Genomic DNA, 16,043 nt, shown 5'->3' with positions numbered 1-16,043 from the left:
GTAAAATAGAAAACACTGGAAGGACACCTGAAATAATGCAAAAAAAACCAAAATCCTGAAATAACATAAGAAATACAACCATAGAGTTTTGGCTAAGTTGGGATCCGAACAAACAGATCCAAGGATAAATCCTGTCTGGAGAAATAAAGGGAGGTTTCACAAAAGAAATAATAATTGAGCAATGGCCTGGGTGGATCATCAGGTACCCATTCCAGGGACTTCAAAGGAAAGGAGCAGCATGTACAAAAGTACACAAGCCAAGTATCAGAAAGATGTCTTCTAGAGAAACTTATGAATGGTTCAGAGTGACTAGAGCACAGTATTCATCAGACAACAAGGGGAAATGAGGCTGTAAAAGAAAGTGCAGTAAATACCAGGGCCTGATATTTATTATTTGTTATCTATTTACATTTTTAAGACTTTATTTATTTAGGGGCGCCTGGGTGGCTCAGTCTTTAAGCGTCTGCCTTCGGCTCAGGTCATGGTCCCAGGGTCCTGGGATTGAGCCCCTCATCGGGTTCCCTGCTCAGGGGGAAGCCTGCTTCTCCCTCTCCCACTCCCCCTGCTTGTGTTCCCTCTCTCGCTGTGTCTCTCTCTGTCAGATAAATAAATAAAATCTTTTAAAAAAAAGACTTTATTTATTTGAGAGAGAAAGAGAGAACAAGCAAGAGAGAGCGAGCAAGGCAGAGCAGGAGCAGTGGGGGAGGGGCAGAGGGAGAGGGAGAAGCAGGCTTCCCGCAGAGCAGGGAGCCCAACTCGGGGCTCGATCCCAGGACCCTGGGATCATGACCTGAGCCGAAGGCAGACGCTTAACTGAGCTGCCCAGGAGCCCCCAAATATTTATTTATTTATTTATTCATTCATTTATGAGAGAGGGAGAGTGCAAGAGAGAGAGAGAGCAGGGGGGAGGGGCAGCAGGAGAGAGAGAGAGAGAGAAACTCAAGCAGACTCCTCACTGAGCGTAGACCTCCCCCCCCCAACTCAGGGCTCGATCCCACAACCCCGAGATCGTGACCTGAGCCAAAACCAAGAGTTGGATGCTTAACCAACTGCACCACCCAGGCGCCCTTCTTATTAGTTGTTGTTTATCCAAAGAGGATTGGTAGTCAATGAAGAATTTCTGAAAGGTCACCTCCAGGCAGAACCCATGAGATTGGAAAGGAACAGACCAGAGCCATTCTGCTTGATTCAGTAGGCATACCTGAGGTTGTTAGGGCCACATTCCTATCCAAATAGTGTGCAGTTTATATGATAATCCTAAACATTTGAGCTATTGATTCCAATACTAGAACCTCTGTTCACCAAATTCACAGGGCTTGAGGAAGAAGAAAAACTTGTACACCACCTAAAATAGATTAGTTGTTAGATTGTTGTTGTTGTTTTTAATAACCACTCCTTCAGTATATTATTTTGCTAGGTGAAGTTGAAGTCATTTTATATTTTTTGAATACCATAACAGATTCAGTGAAGCAAACTAATCATCAGCATTTGACTATTTTCTAAATAAGCATCAATTTGAATTTTAGCCCAGTTAAAAAGCAGATTATTCCTGACTAGTTAGGAAGATCTTTTAGTTACTCCCATAATCAGACAATTCCTTATTATGCTTGGTATAACACTCTAAGTCAATTTGTGACAATATATTACCTTCCTATCCATGGCTTAGGAAATATCTTGAATGAACTCTTTATGAGAATAACCCTTCTCAAGGTAGTATTGTCTCTTTGGTATTTTGCTATAACACATCTTCTTTTCCTGCAAGAATGTCCTTGCTCTTATTTCATTAAAACCATATACCTACACAGTTTCTTACTCAGGATTCAACTACACTAGACCTATGTCTGTTCCTCCTTCATCTTCCTTCCTTTTTTTTTTCCTTAATTTAAATATATTAAGTACCTTCTCAGGATATTATGATTAGGTGCAGCTTTGGTTAACCTGGAATACTAGTGGCTTTGAGAATCAGGGCATTAAAAATAAAATGTTATGATAGATGGAAATGTTTGATGTCTCCTCCATTTGAAAATAGGGTTGCTCAGATTCTGCATGATAGGGCCAACAGAAGAGCCAAAGAGAATAGGAAGAGTGAAGAATTCAGAATTAGGACAAAGTTGTACCTATCTTGTAGTACAGAAGCATTATCATGCAGAGATCTGGAAATTCCTTCAGAACCCAACCATAGAACTTAGACATGTTCTGAAATTTTGTATGTCAAACTAAAGGTAACAAAAAGAGACTGTCAATAATCAACTTGGAGTATTATGCTTTGCCTCGAAGGAAAACTCACTGCATTTCAAAGCATAGACAGTGAAAATCAGATCTAAAGAAGCCTGGAAGATACTGGACTGGCTTGGCCAGTTTACTGCCACATTTAAAATATTTAAAATTTTGTTGAGCACAATATAGGAGGAAAAACAACTTTCTCTTTATTCTTTTAGGTCCTTGGCTGAGACCCCGCTATAATAAAAGATAGATTAATAGTAGAAAATCAAACAGGAGTTTAAGAACATGTATACCTCCTGGATACATGGAGGATACCCAGGAACACTGAGTAACTCCCTGAAATGGCCCAAGCCATCACCTTAAATACAATCTCCAACTAAAAACAAAAGAATACTTTGGGGGTTAGGGAGCCAGTAATGGGAGGTTTTCAGGCAAATCACAGTAAACAAGGGTGTCATTATTATACAGATTTAAATTCCTGCCTTCTCCCTAATAAGAGTTTGTAGAGATTTTATCATCCTGCTCTTCCTGATACAGAGAGGGAGACACTCTTATAAATACAAATTTCTCTTATAAAAGGTAACATCTACTAAGTTTTCAGAGCTTTTCCTATGTCTACTGTCTCTTAAAAATATTCGGCCTAAAATAATCCTTATGCCAAAGAGGCATATTTTGGGGTGATAAATTCTGGTCCCTTTCAACAACGTGTGGGAAAATTAGCTCTAAGACCCCTATGGTCTCATGCTTTCTCATTCCATGACAGGCTGATACTAAGACCTTCACAGATTCCATACATCCTCTATTTTCAAATATTCCTTAGCCTTCTTGCTAAGAGATACCTAATATGTTTACCTAAGCAAGATCTTTTAACCTGCATTTAAATTCATTCTTTTTTTTTCCTTCTTGCATTTAAGAAAATATAGAATTAGGTGACATTTTTGTTTTAAAATCCTACAGTTTTAACAGGACTCTGTCTCTTGGAGACATGTAGCCATCAATCTCACTAAGTATGTGTACATTTCTTCGTTCTTATAATGATTCTTACATGTTTAGCGTGGCACTCGCTTGGAAATATCCATTATACTTTTCTACTCTGTATTCATACATATTCTGTTCTCCTCTCTATAGTTACACCTTTGGAAGTCATTTAACTTCCACAGAAAAACATTCATTTCTATATATTTGTTTGGTTGCTTGTTTAATTAAAATACTTGAAATAAATCGTAAATGGTAAGATCAGCATGATATACTGCATGATGGATTCTGAGTGTCAACATCATGATTAGAAGTCCCATAAATGTCTGCTTTCTTTCACATCCAATGACAAGGCCTTGTCTCTGTTTCATCTCTCAGCCCCGACCTCTGCCCCCAAGGATTTGACAGTCATTACAAGAGAAGGGAAGCCTCGTGCTGTCATTGTGAGTTGGCAGCCTCCCTTGGAAGCCAATGGGAAAATTACTGGTAAGCATCTCTGCTTGATTTCCAGCATTGCTCTGCTTGGCCTGCAATTGCTTACCCCATGTGCATGGCTCATGCCTTTTGTGTATTAGTTTTCTGTCCCAGCATCTCAGTGGACTTCCCGACCCTTTCTGGTTGTCTCTTCTTGCCCCCTGCTAACCATGGAATTTCTTCTAATGGTGCCTACAAATACACATTTCATTTGAGTTGCTTTCTGAAGGATGTGTATTTCAATTAGTTTAGACCTTTTGTTTTTCAACTTGTGGAGCATTAGGACACTCTTCTAATGGAATGTCTCTAAGCATAAATGACTAAAACGAAGCCAGTTGTTTAGCAGTTATAAAATACAAAAGACACCTAATGACCGTGTATTTTTGAGTGGCACATACAAAGGAGGTTTGTCTGGGGGTTTTTAGTTTCTCACTGAGCTTTTAGATTCTTACTTAAATCATAAGGTTCGTAAAATACTTAATATTGACTGACAGAAATTGAACTTAATGAATATTTCACAGTGACAGATTTTATTTTGCCAAATATTGCTGATAACATCAATGCCTAATTAAAGCATCCATTAGAAGCCTGTAATGTTAATTTAGTATGAAAAATATAATGGAGTTCTATCAGAGATTTTGCATTTAAATGATCACTTTAGGCTTTTAATAGATGTCTCCATAGCATATAATTATTATGAAAAATATTGTATAACTAAAAATGTGCACATTATAGTCTAATTAACTTGAACCACTGGGTTAGGCACATGTAAGAGTCACTCCTTTTTCTTCTTTTTTTGCATATAAGAAGTAGATAGCACTATTATAAATTAACAAAGTAATTCAGTCATTCTGTGATAACAGAGATAAGCATGGAAATTATAGTTCAGATGGCACACTTACTTTGTATGAGTTACTTTCTGAATTTTCCAAAATGAAAAGATAATGTGAAAATTCCAAATGTGATTTAAATTTAAGCTGAAGACTTGTTTTCTCTAGGAAATTGTTCTGAGTGCAATAGCAAACAGAAATTTCATTTGAGCTGACAAATATGGAAAAAGAAGAGGGATATTAAATCTTCCCAAAATCGTATATGCTTAGTTGTCACTCTGCCAGGCTTTTTAAAACTGAGGCTGGCTCATTCCAATTTTCTTTTTCTTTTTCCCCTCAATGTTATGATTTATTTTCATTGGTTCTATTTCAGTACTTTTGTAGATTTTGATTTGTTTACATGATGACTTTTTTATTATGTTATAAACAGTAATTTATAAGCGTATGGTAAATCAATAGATAATAAGTTTAAGAAGAGAAAAACACGGTAGAAGTTGTCTAAATAAAAACAAGTTCTGATGGAAAAAATATATTTTTTTAGTAAAGGATAAAATAAGCCATATACTACCTGAATTCTCATCTCTTATTTAAATAAATCTTATCAAGTAGTCAATGTAAACAATAGAATGTGTTTTCAACCCTGGAAGAAGTTTAGTTTTGCTTTTTTTAGGGAAAAAATGGAAGTCTGCCCCATGTTAAGAAATGCAAATGAATCTAAGTAGTAAAATACCGTGTGCCGAAATTGCAACCTTCTCCACATATTTTATTTAGAGTTGTATGTTCAGTATCCCTTCTCTCACAAAGGTAAATTAAAAGTATGGAGGCAATACTTTTTACCTTTAAGAGCTTAGTTCATTTATTAAAACCCAATTATTATTTTCAAGTTGAGATATTTTGACTCAAGTCAACAGGGAGCAAACATTAAGAACCCTTAAGACAACTTCTTTTCCATATATATTTTGATTCTTTCAGTCAAATTACTTCCAGAACACAGGATGATAAAATATTCAAAATACCATATAGCAGAGGGCCCAGATTTACTACACTCAGTTTCTCATTAAAGTACAAAGGAAACAGGAGTTCTTTCCCCGTGTATCAGAGCATGTGTGTGCCTATGCAGAAGAAGGTGCTCACATCCTCCCTTTATATTTCTTTGTTTAACCACATCCCTGCATGTACACAGCCATAAAGCAGGGTGGTTAAGGACCCAAGCTTCTGAGGGAGATGCCTAGGTAAGTTGACTTTCCTAAGTGCACTTTCTCATCTATAAAATAAAGATAGTAATAGAACCTCTTTTTGTAGAATGTAATAATGAAGTGCTGAGGAAAGTCTCTGTTGTCCAGTGAGAACTAAAACAAATGAACTATTATTATTCCCATTTGAAATCCATTCTAGGGTGAGGCTTTATTAATGTACTCTGCATAGAACCCAGATCATCAACTTGTAAATATATATACTTCAAAAAGATTAAACAAAATAAAGAGGAAATGAAGGAGATCTAGATAATGCCAATACCTAAATTCCTTGATTATAAACTGTCAGTTTAGGAATTTGGACTGACATTTTCAGGAGAGAATGGTTCAGAATGAATTAAGCATTCATTATATGCTTGGCATCCTGCTAAGCACTTTAGTATTGTTAAGTGATCCTATCTTCCTGTTATTCCATGTTGAAATGAAGAGATGAGGGGTTTCTAGGGTAAATACTTCCCCAAAGTCGAATAACCAAGAAGTAACGAGCTAGGATTTAAAACTCATGTTCAGACTCCACTATCACACTATGTTTTGCTCCAGCTTATTAGTATTCAACTAGTCCAAATCAGTGATTCTTAACTGATTTATGATTTAATTTATCTGAGGAAGGATTGAGCATGCTATATTTTAAAAGCTCCCCAAGTGATTTTAATGTACAGCTAGGGTTTTGAAACGTTGATCTAAATAAATGCAACATCCAACATTATTTATGATCAGAGACCAACATAGTTAGAAGAGTTAGGTCTTCAGAGATTGTTTCCTTATCAGTACTTTCCAATGGATAAGATTATGGTATCTTTTTTTGTGTGTCATGTGATACTCTAGTCCAGTTCCCCTTTCTTGAAATTCTCTTCTCTCTTGAACTTTTTAAGATCATCTACCCACTTTTCTTCCCAATTTCAGGCTACAGCTTCTTGGTCTTGTTAGCGAATATTTCTTCCACCTGTTTCTTAAGTAGATCTTTTTAGTCCCTTTGTTACTTTCTCTGAAAAAGTGTGTATAGTAAAGCCAGGGCTTCAGTGAACACAAACTTATGTCTCTGAAATCTGTATTTCCATCCAAGGAATTCTAAATACACATATTCTACCTCAGATTGTACATTTCCACTTGCCTGTCTTATTGGCATCTCCTTCTATTCCCCAACCCGTCTTATGCTCCCTTCTTTCTCTTTTTTCTTTTCTTTTTGTTTTTCGTTTGTTTGTTTGTGTGTGTGTGTGTGTGTGTGTGTTTTGTTTAGTTTTGTTTTGTTTTTGTCTGACCCCTACCATAACCAGCCAAATAATGCACTATTATATTCTGTAATAGGTTGTAAGACCACCTGGGATTGTGGACCAAGCTGGGCATTCACCTCAATCATATAAAAATTTTTTATGTTTATCCAGTTGCAAAAGTTGGATATTTAGCCATCTTGACTTCTTCCTCTATGTCCCCTTCCCATATAATCAGTAGAGAAAAATCTAAATGCTCCTAATACAGGGCTGAAAATTCTATGAGAACAGGTTTCAGATTTTGTTCAAAGCTTTCTCTTCAGTATCAATATTCTTGACACTTAGTAGGTAATTAATAAATATTTGTTGAGTAGAATAATCATTGACTTGCTATTAAATCTATTGTTGACTTGAAATAAAAATTCCACCTCTTCCAAATATAATACTTCCTTAATTACTAATATTAAGAAAAAAAAGGAGGAAGGAAGGAGAAAAAGAAAGAAAAACAGAAAAAATAAATGTAGCATTTACTAAGTAGTCACTATATAGAAGATAACATAATAGGAATACCCACATATGTGAATTTCTTAAAATACATTATCTCAGAGCAACTTATTTTCAGATGAGAAAATGGAGGCATACTTAGATTAAGCAAGGTGCTCAAGGTTGCAAAGCCAGGAAATGAAAGACCTATGAGTTGAGGTCAGGTATTCCTGAATCCATAGGCTGTTATTTTTTAATAATTTTTTAAATTTTATTATGTTATGTTAGTCACCATACATTACATCATTAGTTTTTGATGTTGTTCCATGATTCGTCGTTTGCATATAACACCCAGTGCTCCATTCAGTACGTGCCCTCCTTAATACCCATCACCAGGCTAACCCATCCCCCCACCCACCTCCCCTCTAGAACACTCAGTTTGTTTCTCAGAGTCCATAGTCTCTCATGGTTCATCTCCCCCTCCGATTCCCCCCTTCATTTTTCCTTTCTTACTATCTTCTTTTTTTTTTTTAACATATAATGTATTATTTGTTTCAGAGGTGCAGGTCTGTGATTCATCAGTCTTACACAATTCACAGCGCTCACCATAGCACTGTTTTGTTGTTGTTGTTGTTGTTTTTTAGGAAGGAAGAAATGGGTCCTTCATTATGTATTTATCTATAGACATGATTATCAGAATCAATTTTTGAAAGATGAGGAGCTCTTACTGGGCTGAGCTCCTTGCTGGTAGGCATCATCTTGGTCTTCCTGGTACTTAGCAGCTGAACCATGGAAGGGAATCAGTGATCTGTGGGAAGAAGTATGGAAAAAGACAGAGGAGAGAGGTGGAATTGAACACTTTCTGACACATTCTTTTTACAGTTACAATAACCTCTTTGTAGAAGTAGTCGAAAATGACATTTGTATGGTGTTAACATTTTATATATATTTAGACAAATGTAATTCTAATGCGGGAATGCCCACTTGAGTGAACAATCCCAGGTCTTATTACCTATGACAGGAGATAGTTCTCATTATTTGGCTAGTTACGGTAAGAGACAAAAATGAAGTAGAAAAAAGTAAGAGAAAAGAATGAAGAAAGAAACTTGGACACGGGGAAATGGACATACAGGTACAGAAAGTTTCTGAGAAACCAATGAATTTGTTCCAACCTATGTGGATATGGAAATCTCTACAGTAAGACTGCAATAACAGATTTAATGTTCTCTAAACACACCAAACTCATATATCCAGATAAAATTGTATGCTTTCCCTAAGGCCAATTTTTAATGTTTTGAATGTTGTAGTAGTATATTTCTATTCTGCATCTCAGTTCTCAAATTTACACACGCACACACACACACACACACACACACAAACACACACACACAAGATCCATAAATACCAGGAAATCACTTCAAATACAGTTTGGAATTATCAGAACCTGATGCTTGTACCTTCAATCATACTTATTTGATGTCAGAACTACCATTTTTAAATGGTTAATTGAATACTTTTTACAAAGAAAAAAAAACGAAAACACAAGGAGGGCAGTTATTTTTCTTCCATTTGACAAATAAACAAAATCAGAAATAAATGTAGCTGACCTGGGTGAGAACAATTCTCCAAACTTTCAGTGTCATCAGGCATTTACAACAGCCCATGATAACTCTACGGTTGCATTAAATGTTATGAATGTAAAGCGTCTGTGCTTACTGGCTAGAGGATTTCATTCAATAAGTTAGTTTCAATACCTATTATGTGAAGACAATTTTATTGGTTTCTCTGAAGAATAAAGGGTAATACAAGATATGGCTCTTGAACTAAAGGAATGTTTTTATCCTTTTGAAGAGATAAGACATGCACATAATAAAAGTTAAAAAAAAAAAGTATTACCAGTACTAGGGTCTTCTATTCAGTAGATGTGGTTCTTTGAGGACAAGAATGGAGACTATTCTGATTCAAAAAAATATTAGAAGATTTTATTGATATTGATCATGGGGGCTGAGTTATAAATGAGTCAGAAACAACTCCTTTACTCAGTGATATTTCACAATCCCTTTTGAACTGTAGTATTCCAATTTTAATATTAACCAGAGAGTCCTACAATTTAAGTTTTACAGAATTCTTTACCTTCATCTTTTGTCTTTTACTGAGTGGTGTGCATTATAAGACATTCGTAGCTGCAGCAGCATCATCTCAATGAATGCCAAAAATATACAGATTCCACATATCGACTAAAGCGGTGATTCCTGACCTTACTTGAACACAGAAATCATCTGGGGTGCAGATTGCCAAGGTCACCATTAGCCTATTATGGTATCTATTGCTGTGTAACAGTATCACCACAAATTTAGCAGCTTAAAAACACATTTGCTATCTCAGTGTTTCTGTCTGTCAGGAATCCATGCACAGGATTTACAGACCACAGAAACCTTGTATTTTTAAAGATGGCAGATATTTTTATTTTGAATGGTCTGTTCCATTTTCAGTTTCTGTACACTGAGGCAATGATTTGTCTAATCTTTGCAATATCAAAAAAATTATTACTTGCTTAAATGAATACTGTAGTTTATAGACTGTGAATGTATAATACTCATTGCACATTATATTTGGGAGACATGAGTGTTTAGAAGCAGAAGTATAGTTTGTGGTCAGTACACTAAACCCAGTCGCATTCATCTTTTTCTACAGCTTACATCTTGTTTTATACCTTGGACAAGAACATACCAATTGACGACTGGGTGATGGAAACAATCAGTGGTGATCGGCTTACTCACCAAATCATGGATCTCAACCTTGACACAATGTACTACTTTCGAATTCAAGCACGAAATGCAAAAGGAGTGGGGCCCCTCTCTGATCCCATCCTCTTCAGGACTCTGAAAGGTTTGAATCATTTCCTAGTACAGCAGTGCCTTTCTTTTCCTGTGGGATTGTTGTAACATACTTACGGAGTCTGCATTAGGAACTGTCTTTGCCTTCTCTGTTGGCAACATGACTACAATGGACATTCAGAATAAATTAAAATGTGCCTTTTCATGCTGAAAGCCAGCATGTCAGAGAAAGATCTATTGTGTTATCACATTTTCTGCCTTCAACACAAGGCAGGTATATTTAACTTAACTGTTTTTTTCCCCATTTACAATCTTTTTGGAATTTTGTATTGATTTCAACTATATTGGTTCTATTCAAAATATAATGAAACTTTTTATGTAAGGAAATAAAAATTAAAAAGCATTGAATTATGTGAATTCCATACTACTGCCAGCCTTAAATGTTTTCTTTGAGGAGCTATTGTCCTTACATATAAAAAGAAAATTTGATATGGCAAGACAGAAAATCTCAAACAAAATGAACGTGTTTATTTTAAGGACCTAGGATAGCAACAAAGGGGGGGGGGAAGAGTCTTTACAGTATTATTACTAGAAGAAAACGCCCCATGCTTGCAAGAGTAAAAATAACGGCTCATTTCAAGCATAGTTACGTGTTCATACAGAAAAAATGCTAAGGCCCTAGCACAGTGACTGCATCAAAATAATCTTCATGTTAGTCCTTGCTATTTTAGAACAGTATTATTTTTCTGGAGGACAAATGGGTTCAAGAGCCTCTGTTATTTAACAATTGAAAAAAAATGGAATGTTCCATAGCTGGTATTTAAAGATGTATATTTAGGCATGATGCGTGTTGTTCTAAAGAAGGATACTTGACTCTTAAATCTGTGACCACATATGTCTATCTATATATCTGGCTGAGAAGTTGGTAATACATGATGGCAAACAAATGAAAAATTAGAAACATGAGGATGGTTGACATTTTCACCCAGGCGCTTGACATATTGAGAAGACTCTTAGAATAATTGTACAGTCATTCAAGTCCCCTAGGAAAGGTACCCTAATAAATAGCGGACTTTTGAGTTCTGGTGAGGGAGCTAGCCATTCCAGGCTGGACTTGGTAACAACTAATCTGAAAGTTCGCCAAGAACACACAAACAAGCATTCAGCCTAAGCCTTCGTGACAGTTCTTAGCAACAGAGTAGAAGTTGGGGAGGGAGGCAGGAGGAAATGAGCTAATCTTCTTCTCTCTGGGTTTTTCGGACTTCATGTCTAAATAAGGTTTCACTCTAAATGAGCAATCGAAAGGAAACTGGTTATTCATTTTGTGGGAGCATGAAATGTAACTAGATACTGTTTCACAAATGCTTCATCTTTATCTATAGGCAAGTGCCAGATTAATTTCATGCTCACATTGTGTGCCAACTAGAGATCTCAGGGAGGGTTTAGGATGACTTAAGGCATCCAAATGTATTAAGCAGCAGAGTGATGAGTTGTCACAGAATTTACAGGCCCACACTGATAACCATCCTGGAGATTATTCAATGAACTCCACATCTCATTTGCTACTGTTTACCTTAAGTGCTCTAAACTCATCTATAAAATGATGTTCAGAACTGAGAACAAATTCAGGAACTTGTTATGTTGTAATAGTTCACAAGCATTATTTCTAATATCCTGATTTGAACGTTTAATATTGTCTATCCTCAGTATGTCATGCTCAATTAATAGTCAATTAGATTTTAAAACAAATCTTGCTCATATGGCAAACCAAGTTTCAGATGTCTTGATTGCATTCTAAGTTATTTAGAGATATTGATCTTGCCCATCTTTATCAATAGTTGACATTGTACATGCATGCATCCTACATGTTACAATGACAAATATTCTAAGGCAAATAAATTACTCTTAAGAGATTCAAAGCCACAGTGAACCAAATCTACATTAAACACATCACATCATGTTACTGCTCTCTGATTTAAGATTTTCAGTTTCCAAAGCTGCTTCAAAACATAAGGCCTCTGTTCATCAGAATGTAACTTTGTTTGACAGCAAGAAAGGCTCACATGTTATCCTGAAGCTGAGAAAGCTCTCAGTAGTCTACTGGGTAACAGGCAAGTGTTTCATTGCCAATCATGCCCCAGGCAGGTGTCTACAAGCTTCATTCTTTCATATGCAGTCTTTGCAAAGACAGTAGCATTTACTACTAGAGACTAGAGTTTTGTCTTTGGTTTTAGCCACCAGCAAGAGAGGTATAGGAAACTCAATCCATAATCACTGGTTAATGAAAAGGACATTTATAATTAAAAAGGGATTAAATTACAATACCCTTGTGTACATGCATGTATGTGGTACATCTGATTGTTTCTTTGGAATGTTAATTAAAAGAATCTTGAACTTGATTCTCTGACCACACAGGACTCTGCAAATACACATCTCCCTTCTGCAAATAGTCCCCATTAGGATACCCATACACCGTGAAACCCTTGGAAGATGTACAAGAGGCATGTCAATCTCTGCCTCTCACATGGGTTGTTCTCTTGGGTAAACTGAGCTTCTCCATGTTGGCCTGTCAAATAATAGGAAGAAAGGATGCTTCTGCTGAAGCAGACCAAAGTGGAATTCTATAGTGGGATGGAGTCACCTCCTACAGACAAAAAAGCTGAGTGTTCAGCAATGAAAGAGCACTAGACTGTAGTATGTTCTCTGGGCATCTTTAATCATTATTCTGAAATGCGCATCTTTCCCATCCAAGGATATAGAACTGAAAGTTCCATGCCAGAATACAGAAAAGTTTTAGTCTTCACATTATTTTTGACAAAATACATGATTTTCTTGACAAATGTCAGGAGCAAATAAAAAGTTAAGATACAAATTATGATACTTTTAAGCCATTATTCATCTTTAATAAACAGTAACTTTTAGGATATATTTTATCCCTTTTGGAAAATACTCTTTAGTTGATAACCTTTTTTGAGACATTCAAAAGTCCTCAAGTTATATCCAGTCCAGATTGCTAACAGTAAAACAAATCCAGAAGGTAAGAATGAGGATGCTGTTGTTGCCCATAACATATATTTATTTGTCACTTGGTAAAAATTTTCTTAGACTGTAGATAATGTGTGTGTATGATTAAAGATGAAGGGAGAAAGGAAGAATGAAAATGGGATGAGAATGATTTTCTTCTCTCTTTTTTTTTATGTCATTCCAAACATTTCTCCCCTAAATATGAGATGCTGATTAGGGTAGTTTCTCAAGTGTGCCCTGTTCTGGCTGCCAAACTTTTACCCTTCCTGGATTGCATGGTCACATGTGATTCCAAAGTATCCTCCTCATTCTTACCAGAGACCTGGTTGGGCATATCCTACAACATAGTATCCTTTCTCAAAAACTATGTTAGGATTTCAGTGAAAACCCTATCCCTGTCTATAAACTACAGATGATGCAGTTGCCTATCAAAACCACCTTTCATCAATAATCCCCTAACACTGTAATAAAATGGATCTTGAGAAGTCATTAGCCTTTAATGGGAAATAGGAAACAAAATTAAGATAAAAATTAAGTTGTGATGATTAGACTAGGAAAGATTAGGTTGGACTGCCTGGTGAATTAAAAAAGAAAAAAGTTTGTTATGGGGCGCCTGGGTGGCTCAGTCGTTAAGCATCTGCCTTCAGCTTGGGTCATGATCCCAGGGTCCTGGGATCGAGCCCCACATCGGGCTCCCTGCTCTGCCGAAAGCCTGCTTCTCCCTCTCCCACTCCTGCTTGTGTTCCCTCTCTTGCTCTCTCTCTCTCTCTCTCTCTCTCTCTCTGTGTCAAATAAATAAATAAAACCTTAAAAAAATAAATAAATAAATTTTAAAAAGTTTGTTAAATCTTGAGGAGCTACAATGACATTCATAAAACTCATATAAAACTGGTAGAATCTTAATATAATAAGCACTCTTGTATGTATGATGTTTCCCAAAGAGTCATTCAGCGTTCAAAGTCTACTACTTACTAAGATAACCTTTCTTGGTCTATCCTTTTTCATAGAATATGTTTACGTATTATTTTAAAATGAAAGAAATTGTAAGTGATAGAAATTTGTAACTAAGGTTAGAATTTTTCTCTCTATGAGGTGACATTCATAAACCCTGTTCATCTGAAAGGGGTTTTTATTAACAACATCATTTTTTGAGTATTTCCAGTCTACATATTCTTCTGGGCAATGATATGTGTCCATCAATTAGTAAAGGAAGGACTACCACTTCTAAGACCTTTGCTTTATCTCTCAAACAGTGATGATGGGTTTGCTGGGAGACTGCCACCCTGAATGAGAGAACCAGGGTGCTTAGGTTATAGGTGGCTGCCCGTGGGAACACTATCGTATTTTTCTCTGTGAGTTTAACTGAGACATGTAAAGAAGCCAACAGCAAGTGTAGTAGCCTAAATGTCAAGTTTTAGTGCAATTGAGTTCGATAAACCCAGAAGATTTGAAGCCCAAAGGAACTCAAGTATAGGGGAAATAATTCTAATTGATGGAAACTGACAAAGATCTACATTGGTCAAAATGTCCTCTCACAATTTCTGTAAAAGCAATGATATTGTGGATTTACCTCCTCTACAGTTATATTTGTTTAATAGAAAAGAAGCCACTTAAAAACTTTTAAAGATGTTTTTTAAATGAAAAAAAAGTCATTTTCAAGAACATTATTCATACTGCACTTGAAGTTGTGAACAGGTAAGAATTCTCTTCATAAGGTCTAAAAATTTATTAAACCATTTAGATTAAAACACATTTATGATATTCTCTTATTTTACCCTCTCCATGTGAGATTGTTTAAGTTCTCTGGTTGAAAAAAAAATTAAAGACAAGAAAATAGTCTCTTTACCTAATTTAAAATATATGGTTGATAATTACTTGGTGATCATATGAGTTTTTATGTATTGTATTTTTAATTAAACTTACATGATGATCATTTTGAGTTGATGTGTAGAGGAATGAAACAAATAACATATTTTTAAGAACATATATAGCAAAAACCATTTTCAATTTTTCTCCTCTGACTACTATTTAAGAGAAATAATCACATCAACCTTGGTTCCTTATCAATTCTATTTCAACAGGGCTTTGGCCTGATATGAACACTTGCTAACAAAACTGTCGATTTGAAGAGTCAGCTTCCTTGCTAAGAAGTGTCTAATAATATTTCTTTCTCCCCCACAGTAGAACACCCTGACAAAATGGCTAATGACCAAGGTATGGTGGCTCAATTTGTCATCCTTTCTCTCCTTGAATCAATTCTATCTGCTAGAAATGTCAGTCATTATTTTGCATTCCTTTTTTTTTCACCTGGGCCATACACCTGATGAAGCAGACACTGGCGTGATAATTAATCTTGTTAATGAAGTTCTGTTTGGCTGAAGCTGCAGGTCTGTTGGGGAAGATGTAAATTTTCTTGAGAGGAAATTGTTTTGTCTCTATTCTGAAGGACCAATTAAAATGTCAAGCTTCTTTGTATGAAATAAATTTTTAGTCTCTGTCTGCACTTCTGAATAATTCACATTAAGTATAATTAAGCTCAGCATAATTTTCAAGCTGCTCTTACACCCTTTCATGAGCTATGGATTAAAGTTCTGTAGCTCCACAGAGGAAAACCATAAATCAAGTGTACTTTTTCTCTACAGTGAGCTTCTTTTAATAAATAAAAACAGAGTTAGGGCAACTTTTTTAGGGCATTACTATTGTTCATTTTGAAGTCAGAAAGCTTTCACTCTGTGA

At 35.9% G+C, this 16,043-nt stretch overlaps 1 protein-coding gene across 1 annotated transcript in view; it reads left to right on the top strand.

Moving 5' to 3' along the window:
* The window catches only part of DCC (DCC netrin 1 receptor), a 750,254-nt gene that overhangs the window by 634,526 nt on the left and 99,685 nt on the right, over window positions 1-16,043 (top strand). Inside the window, exons 19-21 of the mRNA XM_088019394.1 lie at window positions 3,577-3,684; window positions 10,141-10,335; window positions 15,489-15,521. Of these exons, the coding sequence (XP_087875520.1) occupies window positions 3,577-3,684; window positions 10,141-10,335; window positions 15,489-15,521 (336 nt within the window). The remainder of the gene's footprint in view (window positions 1-3,576; window positions 3,685-10,140; window positions 10,336-15,488; window positions 15,522-16,043) is intronic.

This window comes from Eumetopias jubatus, unplaced genomic scaffold (genome assembly GCF_037043125.1).
Source record: "Eumetopias jubatus isolate StellerSeaLion01/CBP00866 unplaced genomic scaffold, mEumJub1_p1.0 scaffold_16, whole genome shotgun sequence".
Lineage (NCBI taxonomy): Eukaryota > Metazoa > Chordata > Mammalia > Carnivora > Otariidae > Eumetopias > Eumetopias jubatus.
Note: the sequence above shows the minus strand (reverse complement) of the source record. Positions and strands in the feature narration are given on the sequence as shown.